This window comes from Oreochromis niloticus, unplaced genomic scaffold, assembly GCF_001858045.2.
Source record: "Oreochromis niloticus isolate F11D_XX unplaced genomic scaffold, O_niloticus_UMD_NMBU tig00008133_pilon, whole genome shotgun sequence".
Classification (NCBI taxonomy): Eukaryota; Metazoa; Chordata; class Actinopteri; order Cichliformes; family Cichlidae; genus Oreochromis; species Oreochromis niloticus.
The window spans coordinates 16078-36189 of record NW_020328992.1 but is presented as its reverse complement, the minus strand read 5'-3'; the positions used below and the strand labels follow the sequence as shown (position 1 = coordinate 36189).

The following is a 20112-nucleotide window of genomic DNA, read 5'->3' as shown; positions in this document are numbered from 1 at the left end:
TCTGCTAGAGGGTATGGAGGGCCATAACCCCGTCCCCCAGGGCATGAAGCAGGCATGGAGGAGATCCAGGCTCCAGACATCCAGAGGCCCCAGAGTGCAAGAGCCCAAGGAGTACCACCGGAGGGGCATCCGTGCCACCTTCCTGGGAAGGGCTGAGGAGATCCCCAGACGAGGGGGTCACCCAGTAGCCACGGAGCAGAAGCCAGAGGGGGCTGCACTGGCGTGCCCGCCGGCTCTGCCGGCAGCCAGCTGTGCCAGAGTGAACCGAGTTGCAGGCCCCGAGGCCGGAGGCCCGAGGCCCCCTTTGCCCCGGAAGAGGCCTGACCGAGCGACAGGCACCAGGCCCCGCCAGGTAGCCACCGGGAGTGAGCTGGTGCATACCTGAGCGCCCAGCCCCGGACACCAAGAACCACCAATGCACTAACCCCTGAGGGCATCAGTTACCAGCAGGGAGTGTGGTGAGGGGAGATAGGCCTCCACACTTGGAGGGCCTGGGAGTACCCAGGGAGGTGGAGTCTAAGACCCGACCTGACATATAGACACAGACAAACAGGCACACACAGACATAAACATGCTTTCCCACCCTCATGCACACATATACAAACACTCAGCACTCACCCAACGTAGGGACAGACATACATAGACATGTACACACAATCATACTCCCCAAACATACTCTATGCCCTGGGTCCAGGTACCCTCGCCCCCAGAGGGGGAAACGGCACCCAGACCCAAGAGATGTGACCCTTTCCCCCGGGGTGGAGGCAAGCAGACCGCCCCAGGCTCCGCAGCAGCAGGGAGGCCAATCGGACAGCCAACACCTCCTCCCAGCCCCCCGCCCCGATGGCTAGTAGAGAACGGGGGTGTGTGAAGACCCCATACCTCCCTCCTCCCGCTCATGTGTAGTGTTGCTGCGTGTTGTTCTAAAGTGCATTTAAAACAAGGGAGGGCATGGTGCTGCTGCCAGAGAGCAGCAGGTGTTAGCACGGCCCTCCCGAGAACCCTCAATGTCTACATGGATTTAAAATTGAGAGGTGGGCACCGGCGCCAGAGGTAGGGTTGAATACACAGACCGTCTTCTGGACGCCGTTAACGTGGTCACCCTCAAGGCCCTATATGTATATATATATATATATATATATATATATGTGTGTGTGTGTTATGAGAGTGTGAATAATGTGGATGTCTAAGTTGTGAAATAAAATTGAGGCACAGGTGGCCAGAAGGGACAGAGGGGGGGAATGCCTCCCTGCACCCTGGTGACACACCCGCACCCAAGGCCCTACCTGTGTGGGTGGGTGTGGTGGAGCGGGAAGAGGGAGGCAGCCGGGGATGGGGAGGAAAAGAAGGGAGGGCAAGATGCCCCTCCTTAGGGCCAGCTCCCCGCTGACCCAGTAGGCACCCCCGTCCTCTAGCACCCACCAAGGCAAGGGGGCCCAGGCCCATCCAGACCGGGGCCTATGGCAGCAGCACCGCTAAGCCCCACAGGACCTGGGGAAGCCCACCCCACCCCACCGCAGAGGAAACTATACCCACCCCAACATTCAATCATCTCCAGACTACACAAGACAACAGACACCCAGGTTAGGTTTATTCTCCACCTCTCCTGTGTCTCTCCCCACCTGCAGAGTGGACTTCTGCAAGGATGGAACAACCTCCCTGCCAGTTGAAGAGCCCCCAGTTAGGCCGATGCACCAGAGCCCCCTGCGCCAGGGCTGAGCCCCCGTGCACCCACCGCCCACAACCTCGGCGACACACCGACGAGGACGAAGCCTCCAAGGCCCAGCCAGAGCCCATCACGGAGACGAAGCATCCCCGAACCCCAAGTCCCCCGCCTGCCCCGGATCCACTCAGGGGCAGCCAGGCCACCAGGCCAGTAACCTACGTCCGCCAGTACAGACCATCCCCAGCCCCGCTGCACGCAGCCACGAGGAGAACACCCTCTAAGAGCGACCAGAGCCACTAACCAGGTTATGACCACAACCCCCCGGGTTAAGCCCTCCAGGGATAACGTCTCAAGGGGTTCTCCTGGCGCCCTAAGCCCATCCCAACCTCCACATCAACCACAATAGCGAAGGCAGGACCAAACCATGACCCCCACCCCACTAGGTGATGAAGCCGATCAAAGGAGCCCAGAGGGATTGATCTAATGTGGTGGCAGAGGCTGTATCAAGACTAATGTGATCTATTAGATGGTTTTATATTGATTAGAATTAAGATTATTTTATTTTCCAGTTAAGGAGGACCGTTTTCTTGGCAATGCATAGGGCTGTAAAAACAATGTGGGCTGTGTTTATTTCTGCAGTGACCTCATCCAAGTTGCTCAGCAAGCACACTAAAGGGGAGGCTGGAATGTTACATTTCAGACACTTTGATAAGTCTTCACATATCTCACGCCAAAACTTCTGCACTGGTGGACAGAACCAAAGGGCGTGGATGTAATTGTCTGGTGTATTGCCTTGACAGTGTGAGCAGTTGTTGGAAGATGTAAAGCCCATCTTGAACATCCGATGACCTGTATAGTGCACTCTATGTAGTATTTTGTATTGTATTAATTGCAGACTGGGATTTTTAATCAATTTAAAGGTTTTTAAGCATATCTGAGACCAGAAGTTTTGGTCTAAGCTTACTGATAGATCTACTTCCCACTTTGCAATAGGAAGGGATATTGATTCATCTATTTAGAAAGTGTTCTGTATATTTTAGATAATAATTTGGGGGATTTAAGAGTAAGAAAGTGTACCGCACTTGGTGGTGTTTGTAATTCAGCTTGACTGAGGTTAAATCTCTTTTTTACTATGGATTTAATTTGTTGATATTCTAAAAATCTTTTCTTGTTGATCCCATATTGTGTAACTAGTCTGTCAAATGGAATAAATTCTGTTCCCTCCAATATATGTGCTAAGTATTTAATTCCTTTACAACTCCAATCTGGAAAATTAATCATATTATTGTTTTGTAATATATCAGGGTTATTCCAGATAGGTGTACGTTTGCATGGGATTAATGAGGACGCTGTCATTTTTTTTGTCATTTTTAGAAATGGAAATGTAACTCTTACATGTTACAAGTTCTCATGTTATTAAATCAGTTATTAGGTCTGTACATGTGACATTGTGTTTTTCATATGGTGAAATGTGCTGCAAATCAAACTGAGTTAGACTAATTGTGTTATTTATAGACTGCATAAAAACCCTCTGCCAGTTAGTGCAGGATACACAGGTTAGTCTGCTGTACTGTGATGGATTTAAAGTAAAGAACAGTGTGTGATTGGTTCACAGTGGCTGTGGTTTCATGGTCAGAGTTAAGTTACATCAAGTGTAGCAGAGATTGAGAGATCTACTGACTGAATTTCACCTTCACACAAACTTTGTACCATGTAGAAAAAAAGACAGTATAAACAGTGTACTGTCAGTCCAGAGGATGGAAATAAATGAGGAAAACTTACAGTATGAAACATCTGCTGACATGTACATCTACAAAGAGCAGCAGGTCAGCCAATCACAGCCGGTACATTAAGAAAATGTACTCTAGCTCTCAAGCGAAACTGTGATTCTTTTCCTCACATTGAGCCATTAAAACCAATTTTAGGCCCCCTCACCTGCTGAATCGGAGTTTAACCCTGGCTGTACACATTTTCCTTTTTAGAGGCAAAGCCACCCTCTATAGTGTAGGCACCAAAAAATACATATATCTATTTATCATGTTCCTTCTATTTATCAAGTGAGAAAAATAACCTTAGGACAGGTGAGATTGGTCAATGATAGATGTTATGTATGAACCAAAATATATGATGTGCTATACAAGCTATCGCCAGTAGTGGGCACCACACCCAGTTATATGTGTGTGTAATTTCTGTGTTATGTTAACAAAGAGAAGAAGTCGAAATGTAAACAAGCTACCGTGTGTATCAGTCTGACTCTGTATAAGCCTAATCAGTGTACTGACACTACAGGAGGGAATATAACAATAGAGCTATTTTTCTGAAATCATAAAAGGTAGTAAAAGTCAGCAAAACAGCATTTGTTGAAGCTGCTTCCTGTTTGAGGTAACTGGCCATTCAACCACTTTGACTGAGTGTGCTTTTAAATGACCTTTTTCAACAATAAAGCCCAGGAATGACCCGAATCAACATGAAATTCACATTTCTCACCTTTTAAATTGAGACGTTTTTCCAGGAGACATTTGAGAAGGACTTGACAGGTATAGATCAACTGGGAGAAGTTAAAACTATCGTTGAAATAAAGAAAATGTGGATGATGAAATCACAAAGGATGTAATTGACTATGCCCAACAGAGCAACAAAATTACTTTAATTATATGCTCTGTGGTCGATTGTGAGTTTGTGTTGTTTGTTAAGCTTTTTGTATGTCAGTATGTCCAGATAAACTTTGTTTTTCATGGTTTACTTCATACAAACCGTCTCCTCTCAGATCTCAGAGGACTGATGTCTCATAATGGGTCCCTGCACTAGTGTGATGGAGTGTCTGTGGCATGTTGAAATCAACTGATTGATTTTCTTTTTCGTCAAAAAGCAAAACTTCTGACTGACTGGTGGCTGACCTTCTCTGTTCCTCACAGATTTGCCATTTGTGGATGTGGTCCACTGATCCACATCCAGTCACACGTACAGAAGAGGAGGACATTCACTTAAAAACATTCAATACAGATCAAAAACATAAATGTACTTTACATGAAACAAATACAAAGCCAGCAAAAGTGGAATTTGCTGTAAGCTGAAGTCAGCGAGCAGCAACATCCTGAGAAAATCATGACTTAGTACTAATGTCCTTAGCTATAGTCAACACAATCACACACTATGAGGCAGTCCTGTTTGAAATTTCCACCAAATCTGCTTCTGTGTTTGTAGTGCTGTGTTTCCTCAGTGGATGTAGATGGTCAAAGTCTGTGTTTTCAAATATGTAGAGTGTAAACTTATTTTCCATTGATTGGCTTTAGTTGTTGTGGCAAAGCAAGGGCAACAGACACACACACACACACTAAGGTGGTGGTGGTCAAAACATGACAACGCCACCCTGGGAATATCTAGTGCAAATTTACCAAGAAGGTACTCAGCTCTGTTATACATCAGACAGAGACGTGAGAATGAGTGTAAAATAAAGAGTTTATTGACAGTTATTGAAATCGGTCTGTGATAAATACCCAACACACACACAGGATTTCATGCACATCAGTTTCATTTTGTTTTAGCAACTGTTGTGACGGTTCTCGGCGCCAGTCACTCAGGGACAGCTTCTCCATTCCACACACACTCCTCCATCTCTGCCGTCACTATATACACACAGAGAAGAAGAAGATCATTAAGTTGAGCACTCACACCTGCCCTCTCTGCTACACCTAAGTACGCTCTTTGAGCTCACTGTACCGCCTCCACTGCAGCAGGTCAGAGACCACACCCCTGCAACACAGTCATCAAATAGAAGAGCAAAGTGAGTCTGCAAATCAATAAGATGCAAATCAGTTTATACCTTTCATATAATGTGTGAGTTTATTTATTCTGATTTTTATTTTACAGTTAGTTTCCACAGTTCATATATCATGTGTAATTTTTCATTAGTTTCAGTGTTTGTTTGTATTTTATTCTATTCATGATGGTTGTGTTGACAGATTTGTCCAGATTTAAAGCTACAGATGTGAACTTTTGGTTCCTTTATTATTACCTGTATAAACACTAAGCTGTTTTTAAGTAATCCATAGTTGTGTATTTGTACAGTCCTAAAAGATGCTCGTACATTCAGCTACACTCAACATTAGTCCAGCTGAAGATTCTAGTTTCATGTAGCAACTTCTTTTCCCTGACCCCGCCTCCACAGACAGATGTGCACAGAGGTTTAACAAGGCACAGGCCTCGATCACTGAAGACAGACTGCATCAAGAGTGTGACCTCCAAAGTGCTTTATTTATTCACTTCAGCCAACCTCTTTTATGCCCCCATTTATTTAAAATCTGCTCTAAGAAATATTTCCTGTGATCTCAAATTTGGAACATAACAACACACAAATACAGCAGCTAATCTGCAGTACAGCTGATTCTTTTGAGACTTTTTTAAAATGACATAATTAACTTTTTTAATGTTTTGTAGTGGAGTCCCCTTTAGTCAGTGTTGCTGTGAAACATTAATGCATGAATGAATGTATTTTTAAATAAAATACAGAGATTTAGTATCAGGCTTTACAAAAAAAAGTATCAACTATGTTAGGATCCATGTTCATCATGTGTGATGTGTGTTTATATTTGAAGGTGTTTGTGGATTTCAATTCAAGGTGTGGTTTGTGTTTGATGCTGAAACAGATAAATACTGCTGATTGGCTGAAGTAGGGTTCAATAAAAATTTTTGGTTGTTGGTTTGGGCACTGCTAAGGTCCACATTAAATAAACTGCTGCTCATGTGTGTTTGTAGGTTCTCAGTCATCCAGGTCATGGTTGTCTAAGGAGCCTGGAAAGAAAGCGACTTTACTTCCTTAAGGTTCTGAATGATATTTAACTTCTGATCCAAGAAGCTTCTTCAATTGATGTGCTTCCTTTGCTCATGTTCCACCTCTGCACAGTTTCATTTGATGACAATGCAGTGCAGTTCTTTCAGACATACAACAGAGGGCGCTATGTACATTCACTGAAGCAGCATCAAGAGAGAAAACTGAAGTGTTCAAAGCAAGTTACTTTAGTCTCTTATTGTAATAATAAACAACATCTAAACATCACGTTGATGCTTCATGTTTGAGTTCGGTGTCCTTTTACTGCTCAGTTGGAAAATATTGATGCAATTTAAAAGAAGAGGAGAAGAGGAATTTCTCTGTACTACTTCAAAAGGAATGTGAAAGCACTGCCTCATATGGAAAATTAATCATGATGAAATCCTGAAACAAATAGTGTTTATGAGCTTTGTGAATATAAAGAGTTTAGTTTTCACTTTGGTCTTAGAAGTATAAAAATGCAGGACTGAAGACAAGATGGAAATGACGTGTTATGAGATATAAAATACATATGTCACTGTGTACTATAATTTTATTTTGTTTATTTTTTGTTTTTGTAGGTTTTTTGTTTTGGGGTATTTTTTTTTTGAAAGCACTGCTTTTAGTTTGAAAATTGGATTCAATGTTTAGAGTTCGGACAAAACAATGGACGGTTTCAAGAAATGTATTTTATCAACAAAACTTATTTTGATGGTTAGTGTATTTATTTTAATGCCCTCAGTGCAGTGATTAAAAAAAAGTTCATCTGACACCAATGAGCCAGCAGCCTCTATGTAAACGTTTCCACCCTCAACAATCAGGTCAGATTTATAAAGTTTATCATGTTCAGGCCCTGCAGCTGATTGGTGGCATGTCTGATCAGAAAGCCTTTCTGCATCTTCACAGTGTGAGTCTGAGAGTTTCTGAACAACAGGATGAGCTGCTACACACCTGACACCACATTCAAACACACACAAGCTGCAAATCTAACACAATATTTTAGACCAAAGAAAAAAGGTCACAATTTGCAGTTAACATGAAGATATTGTAGAGCAGAAACAACACAGCACACAAGTTTCATGTAGAGATGATTGTTTATTCTGGATGTTATTTTCATTCAGTTATTTTCCATTATTTTGGGCAATTTTCTGATTTATCCAGTTCATGTAAGAACAAACATTCACAGTAACAGCTGGTCCAGTACAGACACGTTCAAAACCAGAACTGATTACACCATAAATCATGTTGTTGTAAATCACTCCACCACCAGAATCACCCTGAGAGCGAAGAGAAATGTAGTTTTGCTTATTTTTTTTCCAAAATATCTAAAACAAACACAGATGATATACAGTAATATTAGCAGTCAACTAACCCCACGTGCATCTACTTGATGTTCTTCTAGACACAGCCTGTTGTTATATGGCACATATGCAGTACACTGAGAGTATCTGGTAGGCTCACAGTCAGCAACACGCATGTCTGCACACTGAAGATTAGGTGGTTCATCAGGGACTAGAGGAAAAGGAAAAGAACAAAAGTGTCACGGTCCTGGGTCGGTGACCCAGTGTTTTGAGTTTCTTGTGTCTCTGAGTTTTGTATTATGATCTTAGTTCCCTTTGTTCCCCTAGTTTATTCTTTAGTCTAGTGTCTTAGTTTGGCTTTCTTGTATTCTCTTTAGTTCTCTGAGTATTTAATAACTGCCCTCTGTGTCTCCTTGTTCTGTGTTTCTTAGTTGCTCTGTCTCCCCTAGTCTAGTTTGCATCTGTGCTACTTCCTGTTTTACTTTGAAGGTCCATGTCTCTTGTGAGTGTATTCTACTTTGCTCCCTCGTCTCGTCAGTTCTGATTTTTCCCAGCTGTGCTCCCCTTCTGTGTCTCATTCCCCTCGTTACTTCGCAGTGTATTTTAGCCCTGTGTTTCCCTGTGTCAGTGTCGCGTTCTCCCTCATGACTGTGTGCCCTTCCGTGTGTTTCCTCGTAAGTCAGTTACCTTAGTACTTCCCAGTTTAGTTTCATGTTATTTTGTATCGCTATTATCTACTGTCAGCAATAAAGCTGTATTTTGAGTTCAGTCCTGTTTTCCTGTGAGTTTGCGTTTGGGTCCACTTCCTGCCTGCCACACAGCCGGTCCTTGACAAAAAGTTATTCATAACCTTTCAAAACCTAAAATTTTGAGTAGAACGATGTTTTGTCTTTTTTTTTATGTTTCTAAATGATTTTTAAACAAGGAACTTGGCACACAGTACATCTACTCCAAAATTTACAAAAAGAAAAAACCTTGTTTTTCATACAGTATCAAACAAAAAACCTAAATGTAACTATAAAACAGTCACAGAAACCGAAATCAGATTCTAGCATTAACTGTGAAATAATCAAACAAAATATGGTCTTACGTGGGTGGCTGCTGGCATTTACCCTATAACCACCAAGTCCTACAACCTGAACGACGTCTCCTCTAGAAACAGACAAAAAACAAAACAATCATAACTTAATTTCACATCCATCCATGTGATATGAACACAAAATAAATCAATAAATCATATGATGTACTCTGCAGGCTGGGTATTTCCAGGTGGTTGAAGTGTCTCCATGCTTCTTAGACAACCATGACCTGGATGACTGAGAACCTACAAACACACACGAGCAGCAGTTTATTTAATGTAGAGGTGAGCACTGCCCAAACCAAAAACCAAAAATATATATTGTACCCTACTTCAGCCAATCAGCAGTCTTCATCTGTGTCAGCATCAAACACACAACTACAATTTGGAGAGAGGTGAGAGATCCACACACCTTCATGAGAGGACACACTAATGTAAACTAACACCACACATGATGATCATGGATCCTAACATAGTTGATACTTTTTATGTTACATGGTTTACTAAAATAATCAATTCATGTATACTGACATATATATATATACATATGTGTATATATACATATATATATACACACACATATATATATATATATATATATATATATATATATATATATATGTGGGACTTCCAGATGCAGACGGACAAAATGGTGGTGGCTAACCAACCGGACATAGTGGTGGTAGACAAACAGAAGAAGACGGCTGTAGTGATCGATGTAGCAGTTCCGAATGACAGCAATATCAGGAAGAAGGAACACGAGAAGCTGGAGAAATACCAAGGGCTCAGAGAAGAGCTCGAGAGGATGTGGAGGGTGAAGGTGACGGTGGTCCCCGTGGTAATCGGAGCACTAGGTGCGGTGACTCCCAAGCTAGGCGAGTGGCTCCAGCAGATCCCGGGAACAACATCGGAGATCTCTGTCCAGAAGAGCGCAGTCCTGGGAACAGCTAAGATACTGCGCAGGACCCTCAAGCTCCCAGGCCTCTGGTAGAGGACCCGAGCTTGAAGGATAAACCGCCCGCAGGGGCGCGCTGGAAATAATATATATAATATAACTAACCACCGGCAGATAGAGGAGGTGGCTGATATCCAGAAATCCTACCAGTGGCTGGACAAAGCTGGACTGAAAGACAGCACAGAGGCACTAATCATGGCAGCACAAGAACAAGCTCTGAGTACAAGATCCATAGAGGCTGGGGTCTATCACACCAGGCAAGACCCCAGGTGCAGGCTGTGTAAAGATGCCCCAGAGACAATCCAGCACATAACAGCAGGGTGCAAGATGCTAGCAGGCAAGGCATACATGGAGCGCCATAACCAAGTGGCCGGCATAGTGTACAGGAACATCTGTGCCGAGTATAACCTGGAAGTCCCGAGGTCAAAATGGGAGACGCCCCCAAGGGTGATGGAGAATGACCGAGCTAAGATCCTGTGGGACTTCCAGATGCAGACGGACAAAATGGTGGTGGCTAACCAACCGGACATAGTGGTGGTAGACAAACAGAAGAAGACGGCTGTAGTGATCGATGTAGCGGTTCCGAATGACAGCAATATCAGGAAAAAGGAACACGAGAAGCTGGAGAAATACCAAGGGCTCAGAGAAGAGCTCGAGAGGATGTGGAGGGTGAAGGTAACGGTGGTCCCCGTGGTAATCGGAGCACTGGGTGCGGTGACTCCCAAGCTAGGCGAGTGGCTCCAGCAGATCCCGGGAACAACATCGGAGATCTCTGTCCAGAAGAGCGCAGTCCTGGGAACAGCTAAGATACTGCGCAGGACCCTCAAGCTCCCAGGCCTCTGCACTCAAAAAAATAAGTCATTGGATGAACGTAATTTTATCTTGCCACTTATATTCCATCTAAACAAATCATGTTATATTAATCCATCTTGGTTGTGTTGTGTCAACACGATATATGTGTGTAGGTTTAACATAATATTAACAGTAACATTCAATTAATTTGACTTTTGTTCAACCAACATGATTGTACCACGTTAGTCTAATTAGATTTATTTAAATTCATCTTATATTGTTTAAACACTTTGGCACATCAAAAGTCAGTCTTGTTACATGAACTAGTAAAATATTTGTTTGTTACACCAATGATAATCTTGTTGAATGGATGAAATGTAACTTATGTCTGTAGTACATGTTGTATTCATATTACATAATGTTCAACGGATTTACAGCAACTTCCAATCCACCCATCTTCTTATCTTTATCTGGGCTGCAGAAGTGATAGGGTAACAGGGGCAAGGTACAGACTGGACAGGTCGCTATCATACAGAGACAAACAACCATTTGCACTTCAACACCTTTGGGTAATTTAGAATATCCAGCTACCCTTACAACTGCATGACTTTTAACTGTGGAGGAAACCAGAGTACGCAGAGAGAACCCACTACAAACTTCGCCTCATTGTGGATTCGAACCCAGGATCTTCTTGCTCTGAGGCAACAGCACGAACCATCATGGCATTAATCTGTCAATACAGACTTAACAAAAGTAGGAAAGCTATGCTTGATGATGCTTTATGTTGTTGTCCTTGACAAGTTAAACCATACGAAATGGTAACAGCATACACGTGGTGTGGTTGTCTGCCTCTTGTAACCCCACTGATTTTCCTGTGGTTTGACATCTAATGTGATCTTGTGGATTTCGTGAGCTGACTCAAAAAAGTGAAATTGGGTGGTTGTTACATGCACAAGATCCAAACTTGTAATATGAACTAAATAATTCCATGTTTCTATGGTGAATGTAATTGAATCATGTAGCATCTACATGAAATTCAGCAACGTAATTTGTTCTCGTTGAGATGACATCATACAATCTAGTAAGAGTGGCTGGATCCAGGCAACTAACCACTCTTACTAGATTGTATGATGTCATCTCAACAAGAACAAATTACGTTGCTGAATTTCATGTAGATGCTACATGATTCAATTACATTCACCATAGAAACATGGAATTATTTAGTTCATATTACAAGTTTGGATCTTGTGCATGTAACAACCACCCAATTTCATTTTTTTGAGTGTGGTAGAGGACCCGAGCTTGAAGGATAAACCGCCCGCAGGGGCGTGCTGGGTGTTTTTTTTTTTTTTAGATATATATATATATATATATATATATATATATACATATGTATGTATATACATATATATATATACACATATGTATATATATATGTCAGTATACATGAATTGATTATTTTAGTAAACCATGTAACTTGGATGGATTTGATGCTTTTTTTTTTTTGCCTGTCCCGTTTGGCTCTTTTGCCATCAGAATTATTGTCAAAGGCGAAGAAAGATGCCCAACAGATTTACTTTACCAAATGGACCATCCCAGCCTTGCCGTAATGGTCTATTTGATTCACCTTTTATTGTTTATTTTATTTTTTATTTTCACTTGCTAGATATGGGACAGACTTGAATGAGGAAAAGAAAAGGGAGAAAGAAAGAGGGAAGAAGAAAAAACAGCGGAGAAGAGGGACGGGGGATAAAGGGCAAAAAACAAGAACCAACAAAATAAGCAGACAAAAAATACATATATCAATCACCTGGATCACCTGAGAAAGAAAAAAGAAAACAAGCAGAAGAAAACGAGAGCAATAGAATAAACAACATCATGATGATCTATGGGAATATAACAGTAAATACTAAATGTTAAACATTATTGTGCAGCACGTAAGATCGACAGCGCACAGTGTGCTTTGAGGTAGGAGCCAAAAAGGGTGTAGTTTGTGTGTGTGAGCACCCGTGTGTACACCTGTGAGCATGAACGCGCTTGTTTTTAAAAGGTTCCTTCATGTAATGATCTGCTAGAGGGTGTGGGGAGCCACAGCCCCGTCCTCCAGGGCATGAAGCAGGTATGGAGGAGATCAAAACTCCAGACATCCAGAGGCCCCCAGAACACAAGAGACCAAGGAAGACCAACAGAGGGGCAGCCGCGCCACTATCCCAGAAAGAGCTGAGGAGAGTCCCAGATGAGGGGTCACTCAGCAGCCGCGGAGCATAAGCTAGGGGGGGTTGCAGTGACGTGCCCGGGAGCTCCGCCAGCAGCCAGCTGTGCCAGAATGACCGAGCCCCAGGCCGAGAGGCCGAGGGCACCCCACCCCTGAAGTGGCCCGAGCGAGCCCCAGGCTCCAGGCCCCAATAAGCAGCCACCAAGGAGTAAGCCGGTGTGTACCTGGATGCTCATCCCCGGACACAAAAACCCACCAACGCACCGATGTCTGAGGGCGTCTGCCACTGGCAGGGGAAGTGGTGGGGGAGATAGGCCTCCATACCTTGGAGGGCCTGGGATGTCTCCAGAGAGGTGGCGTCTGATACCCAACCTGACATATGGACACAGACATACAGGCACTCACATTTTTTGTTCCATATGTTAGGCTATCCCATATCTAACTTTGGTAATTAAAGCATTGCCGGAAACCCAAACAAAACAGGCAATAAGAAGCTCTACTTGGAAATTCCAACACCACTTCACATTTAAAGAAGAAAAGGATGGGTGAAATCTGACCTTTCAATGCAAACTCTGTTTGCCAGCAACCAAGCTGCTCTCAGCGTCAAAAGACTCCACCTCCAACCTAAAGAAACATCTGGAAGTAAGTTCTTTTTAAAAAACTAATGTTAGTCTACTGCAACTACCTTGTTTTAGTTGTGGTAGCTACCTGGGTTATGTGCCACTTCAGTATCTATGATGTAGTACTGCTGTGTGATATTTTTATTATTACTGAAGTCCACTTGCCACCAAGCTAACATCTAATCTTATCTTAACATCTTATGTTAACATAAGTCTTTGTTCCTCTACAGTAAATATTCAGGGACATTTGGGCTTAACAGCCAATTAGTAAAGAATAACAAACAAGAATATGCAGGATGTGATCGCTACATTCATTTAGTTGTAAAAAGCATGACAATATATTAAGTCTGTGAAGGTTCTCAGTCATCAGGTCATCGTAGTCTAAAGAGCTCGGAAAGAAAAGCATCTGGACTTTAAGTTGGTTGAAGATGTTCTAGGATGTGAGGTGAAACGTCTTCAAGCAGATGTCCAGATGCTTTTCTTTCCAAGCTCTTTAGACAACAATATATTAAGTAATTGAAAGTATTCAGAATATGTTACTCACATTGAGTAACTTAATGGAATATGTTACAAACTACATTTTGGGGCATGTATTCTGTATTTTGTAGTGGAATACATTTTAAAGGTAACCTTCCCAACACTGATTGAGTGATTACTGACACTCGCTGACTTATAGTCACTCTATAAATGCTGTCCATTCAAATCATCTCACTTATAAACACTGCCGTATCCACCGGAAGTCAGTGAGAATGGATTCTGAAGTCTTCCCATCCTCCTGTTAGTGATCCTCCATCTGAATGGATGATAACAACCTTCTGAACTGACTAGCACAGGGGTCTGCAACCTTTTACACCCAAAGAGTCATTTGGACCCGGTTTCCACGCAAAAGAAAACACTGGGAGCCGCAAATACTTTTTGACATCTAAAATGAAGATAACACTGTATATATTGTTTTTTATCTTTATGCTTTGTGTGAACAACTAAGGTGTGCTGCTTATGAAATCCATGAAGTGCTACAGAGAAAATTAAATTATATTTATGTAATCAACACATTTTGAACTCTTAAAGAAATATAACAAAAGGAAAGACACCCAGCTGAACTAAAATGATCCATGTAGCAAACTGTAAGGAGTAAATATTTAAACAAGACATTCTTCAGGCGAAATAAAGACACTCAAGACAGTTTAGATGGTAACAACGTGCGCACGCTGGGTGAGCGCTGCTGTCTCAGGCTCACAACCAGCGTATGTGGCAGTTCTTTATTTATAGCGTTTCAGAGTGTGTGTGTGTGTGTGTGTGTGTGAAGTTTATGATCTCAGAGTGTGTGTGTGTGATTCTGAAGAATGGGCCCCTCTTTGTATTTGGGAGTGTAGATAAGAACATCCTGCTCTCCCCTTCCTGGGAGTGAAACGGCTCGTAGAGAACCAGGTGCAGAGGAAATATACTGGGTGAATCATATCTGAGAACACTATGCTTTTGTCTTTCATTTAAGCTTCACTTCAGCGAAACAGTAAAACCATAAAATACGATTAAATGGAAAGAATAAATGGGTAAACAACTATTAACACTAAAATTAAAGATAAACTTTCAATAACGTACAAATGGCAGTGGGAATAATACTTGAAACATTTGAAAATCTCTTAACATATCCCTCCTGTTGTTAATTTGTTTTACACATTTTAACTTTTATCAGCATACAGTCTCTTGACAGTGCATTTTTAACTGTTGCTTCATTATTAACAGGAGTGTCTTTTTTCTTTTAGTTACAGGTTGTTTCTTCATCTTCGTCGTCGGTGTTTGAGTCAGTGTCGGCGTGCTCCAGCAGTGTCATAATTTCTTTTTGGCCGACAGGGTCCGGTGTAATAGCTGTGGCTATCAGTCTGTTGATCATGGATCTTATGCAGGGAATACAACAACAGCCACATAGGGTCAATATGGCTGCAAAAACAGCTATTGACACTAGGATTGATGACACTAGGCTGCGGTACTTTCCAAACATGTCCATCCAGCTGTCCCACATGGAAGTGTCCACTCCAGAATGTTCTTTCATTCTCTCATTCAGGGTCTTCAGTCTTTCCAGGGCTCTGGTCAGACTGCCGTCAGCTGCAGTGTTGTTAGGTATGAAGGTCCAGCATTGTTCTCCACTTCTTTGTTTCTCGTTGCGCTGCGCGTTCTTCTGGGCATAGGCTGCAGCTTAAAAATGGTTCCCCTTTCAGGACACGTCACATTTGGAGCCTGCCGGTAAATCCTCGGGCAGTGTGGGTCACATGGGTTGCTGGTGCAGGCCGTGTTCATGCCTACCAGGGCCAGTGATAAGAATACTGTGAACACGAGCATGGAACACATCGTTGTGACAGTGGTCAGTTGGCATCCTCTTGTCCAGCATCGACGTCGTCTGTGCGGTTTCTCACCCTCAGGGGCATCCTGGTTTGCATTTAGTATTTCCATCTCCATCAGGTCTCCCTCTGTGAGCGTTTCTCCTCTTCTCGACCGTGGACACACCCTTGGCCTCCAATGAGTAGACACCCAGCAAGAGGAGCGAGTGTCTCAGTGTTGCCACTGATAGCCCTTCTCCCCACCGAGTGAACACCAGAGGTTAGAGCGGTCTGCAGTCTAGACTTTACTGCTCACTTTTCTATTCGGGAGATTGTGGTTCTTGGATTGGTTCAACCCTTTTTCAACCTGCAAGAAACTGGAAGAGAATCACTCGGCAGTTGATTGTTCAAAACTATTTCTCTGTTTTCCAGCAACTTTGTCATCCACTCTGCTAGAGTTGTTTCTCTTATTGACTTGTTTGAAATTTAATGTATAGAAGTGTCTTTAACTAGTGTTTTTAACTAATTAGACTCCCTCCTGTTGACACATGAACAACTTCATGTGTCACAAGAGCTACTGTTTTTGTATAAAGACTTCGGTTGTAACGGTTTCCCATCACATATGATCAGATCATCCTGTAGAATTGCTCCGCACCTCAACCATTTCTTTCGCTCTAGTAATGGCACAAATGTGTGGTTCATTTCTCAAGATATCCAGTGGAATTTGCATAGAGGTGTTGTCACCATAAGTGCGTCTACTGTTTGTACTGCTACTGATTTTGCTGCTTGGTCTGCAAAATTGTCGCCCTCTGTCATGCCATATTTTCAAAATGGCGTACTGCAGATCAAATTCATCATTGATAAGTCAAACCAACGAAAAAACAAAACTAGAAGTAAAAAAAAATAAAAAAAATAAAAAAAATTAAAAAAAAATATTCTTTCGTTAACAGAAATAAAAATAAAAACAAAAGTAAAACTATCTAAAACTGCAATGAGTGGTCACAAAATTAACTGATTTTGTAGCAAAAATGTGTTTAGTTTTAAAATCTTAAGTCAAAACTAAAGAAAAATAAAACTAATGAAAATTGCAAAACTATTAAAACAGTTAGAGTAAACATATTGGCTGTCTCTGTGTCTCTCTGTCTGTCTGCGTCCTTGACACAGTCAGCTCCTTTTATGGGCATGTAGTTCCTGTTACACGTTTTCCTGTTACAGACACATTTCCCGTTTCTCCAGAGTAATCGAACTCTTTGTTGAATTTAACTGTTTTCATCTAGTCTGCACTTCCACCTAAATGTAAGTAGAAAGGTTATATCCAAGTTACTGAATGCTATTTTTATAGATGCAGTAAGGAGAACAGAGCACATTCCACGGGAGCTTCACTCCCATCTCTGGTGGAGGCAGAAAAATAGGGAGCCAAGGTCATAACTCAGGCTCATTAAGAGTCAGAAAGAATGTGAATGCTTAGTCTCGTGGCTATCGCGCATTGTATATAGCTTCTTTTCTTTGTTTAGTAGCTTTCTGCCTTCACCTAAGGGTGTACCCTAAGTATGTGACTCAGGTCTCCATAATTGGAGTTTAAAGATAAATAAGATGATCCATTCATTGCTCGCAGATCATGCACTAGACGTATGTTGCAGTATTTAGCTTTCTTCAACACTTAAACAAAATATCACTTCTTATCCATTACCATTCTCTCGTATTAAAAAACAAACAAACAAACAAAAACAAACTAAGTTTAACTTTTCTGCTTTGTCACTTAAAACAAAGCATCGCTCTCAACCCAGCTCTCAGCTGGCTCCGAAATTATCATCATCAAGCATGAAGTTGCATGAAGAGAGCTGTTTCAGAAGTCACAGCATGGGGCACTTTGATGATTAAAGTGTGTCCTAAAACAATGTCAGCTGACCTTTTACTGCCTCTGCTGCAGCTACACCAGCCTGCACACAACAGAGTCTAATTTGCAGAAGTAAAATGCAAGCAGACGTTGTTTTTCTCCAAATGCCTGTGTTAAAACAGCTTTCATGCAACCTGCACTTCCATCTACATGCAAGTAGAAAGGCTATTTCCAAGTTACTGAATGCGTCTTCTTCCTTTTTTCTCTGTAGATACAGCACTACATATTTTCTTAAGGCATTTTGGACAATTTCTATTTCGTTTTAAAATAATTCATATATCTCATACATGTTACATATGTCAAACTTCTAAGTTCGGAAAAACTTTGCATTGCTTACAGTTCGTAGCTCACAGCTCTAAAACTAGGCGTCAGTAAATCATGTGCCTAATCATTTCGTGTCACTGTGATCCTCAAGTATGATCACAGATTTGTTTTTCAAACCAACAAAACAAACAAACAAAAACAAGTTGCTGATGGCATGAAGGCCTTACACACGAGTTGGGACACATAAAGAAAAAGAACTGCTGTCAGAAACAAAGGAGAAGTGTGAGAGAAAAAAAAACTGAGATCACAGACTGCTGCATGTGTGAGCTTTTAATATCATGCAGCTTCTGCTCTGAAAAACAAAAAAATTAATACAAAATAAAAAGTGTGTATCTTGCTCATTAGCTTGGTAGTATAGGTTTGCTCTTCATCTTAACAAAATCTCATCTAGGATGACAGGTTTACAAGCGGGTCAAGTGTCTCTATGCACTTAATTAGTTTACATATTTTCTTTATTTTCTTCATCTCATATGTCATTATACTGAATTTGAGCAAACCTCAAGCTTGATACAGATTACTTTTAACAATTATCCACCTCACATCACAACTGACTGAGGTGCCTCTTCATATTTAATATTATTTCATTATTAATGTTATTATCTTTTTATATAACAGCAATAGTATATTACAATATTTTATTTGTGTCCACCAAGGGCTGAGGGTGAGCTGCAGTCTCACCCTTTCCCAAGCTGGAGACATTTTCCTTGGCTGAACAATGACACAGCCTTAATATGCCGTATGCATCTCTCTTTTTTTATTTAATATGTGTTTGTGTGAGTTATCTGGTTTCATGCATTCTATCCATTCTAGGCACGGTCGTCCTGCCAACTATATTTCATTGTTAATACCAGTTTACAGGTTGTTATCCTTCTATTATCAATTTGAATACATTAAATAAGCTCTATTTTAATTTAACCTTTTGTTTATTCCACTTCATTCCTCTTTCCATGCTTTAAAACATTACACCTCTTGTGTACGCATTGTTTTCTTTTTAGCATCCTTTTCAGTATTTATTTCTGCTTGGAGGGTTTCTTATAATTTAGTTATACATTTTCCCTCCCACGTGGGACATTTAGGTCTCTTTAGGATTTCTCCATCTGTTTGTGCTTATTTGTCCTGCACTGGGGGATTTCTTTTCTAACCATAGTTCATCTGCAGTCAATTCAGGCTTTGCGGGTTTATTTCCCATTTTTTGGGCTTAGAGTTATCAATAATATTTTATTGTAAATTGCTTATAATTTATTTTGATTTATTGTATTTGGAAACACCTTGTTTTGCTTTTATTTATTAATACTGCCAACATACACTCTGTGTGACCTTCGCTGATATTAGAGTCGGGGGAGGTTATTAAGGCAGCCTTCTACCCTGGTCTAGACCCAGGGCGGCCTTAATTTTATGCGTTGAAGCGCAACCTTTGACCCCTTCTCACCAGTACATCGGTCAACACAGGAAACAGTAAGAGTGGTGCAGAAACCTGTTGTTTCTATTCAAAAGGTCACTCACTCTTCAACAACACATAAACTTCACACGCGGTACTATAATCCTATTTTAATTGACACGTTCTTTATTTTCATTCACTCGTGAGAGTGAGATCCCTTTATTTTCATTCACTCGTGAGAGTGAGATCCCGTTATTTTCATTCACTCGTAAGAGTGAGATCCCTTTATTTTCATTCACTCGTAAGAGTGAGATCCCTTTATTTTCATTCACTCGTGAGAGTGAGATCCCTTTATTTTCATTCACTCGTGAGAGTGAGATCCCTTTATTTTCATTCACTCGTGAGAGTGAGATCCCTGACTTCCAACCTTTTAAACTGCGGAGTGACCCCACACAGGACCGTCAAACTCCGTCTTACAGGCGAGTCCTTTCACTCGTGAGAGTGAGATCCCTGACCTCCAGTCCTTAAAGGACGAGTCTTTTAAGAACCGTGTCAATCTAAAAAACGATTTTAGCCGCAATGTGTTCTTGAGTGTTTATATTCACCTGGTTCGGATGAAAATGCCGGTCAGAGAGAATCCTCCTCGCTCCCTGGGATCGTGGACCTCTTGGTAAAAACGCTGGCCAACGGCGAATTCACGTAGTTGGTCTTTACTGTTTCACTAGAAACAGGCTGTCATGACAGACTTTGCAGCGTGGGTTCAC

At 41.7% G+C, this 20112-nt stretch overlaps 1 protein-coding gene across 1 annotated transcript; it reads right to left on the bottom strand.

Annotated features, from left to right (window-relative positions):
• Nucleotides 1-7566: 7566 nt before the first annotated feature.
• Nucleotides 7567-9290, bottom strand: LOC106096578 (cationic trypsin-3). Its single transcript, XM_025905039.1, has 5 exons — nt 9265-9290; nt 9022-9098; nt 8865-8926; nt 7846-7985; nt 7567-7750 (listed from the first exon to the last, which is right to left on the bottom strand). The coding sequence occupies exons 1-5, from the start codon at nt 9268-9270 to the stop codon at nt 7595-7597; spliced, it is 441 nt and encodes a 146-aa protein (XP_025760824.1). The 5' UTR covers nt 9271-9290; the 3' UTR covers nt 7567-7594.
• Nucleotides 9291-20112: the final 10822 nt, after the last annotated feature.

Bases quoted from the DNA above. Each gene is read 5' to 3' on its own strand.
- LOC106096578 (XM_025905039.1), bottom strand. The intron at 7,986-8,864 runs GTAAGACCATAT...CTTTTCCTCTAG, and splicing joins AAATGCCAGCAGCCACCCAC to TCCCTGATGAACCACCTAAT. The intron at 7,751-7,845 runs GTTAGTTGACTG...CTTCGCTCTCAG, and splicing joins ATCAAGTAGATGCACGTGGG to GGTGATTCTGGTGGTGGAGT.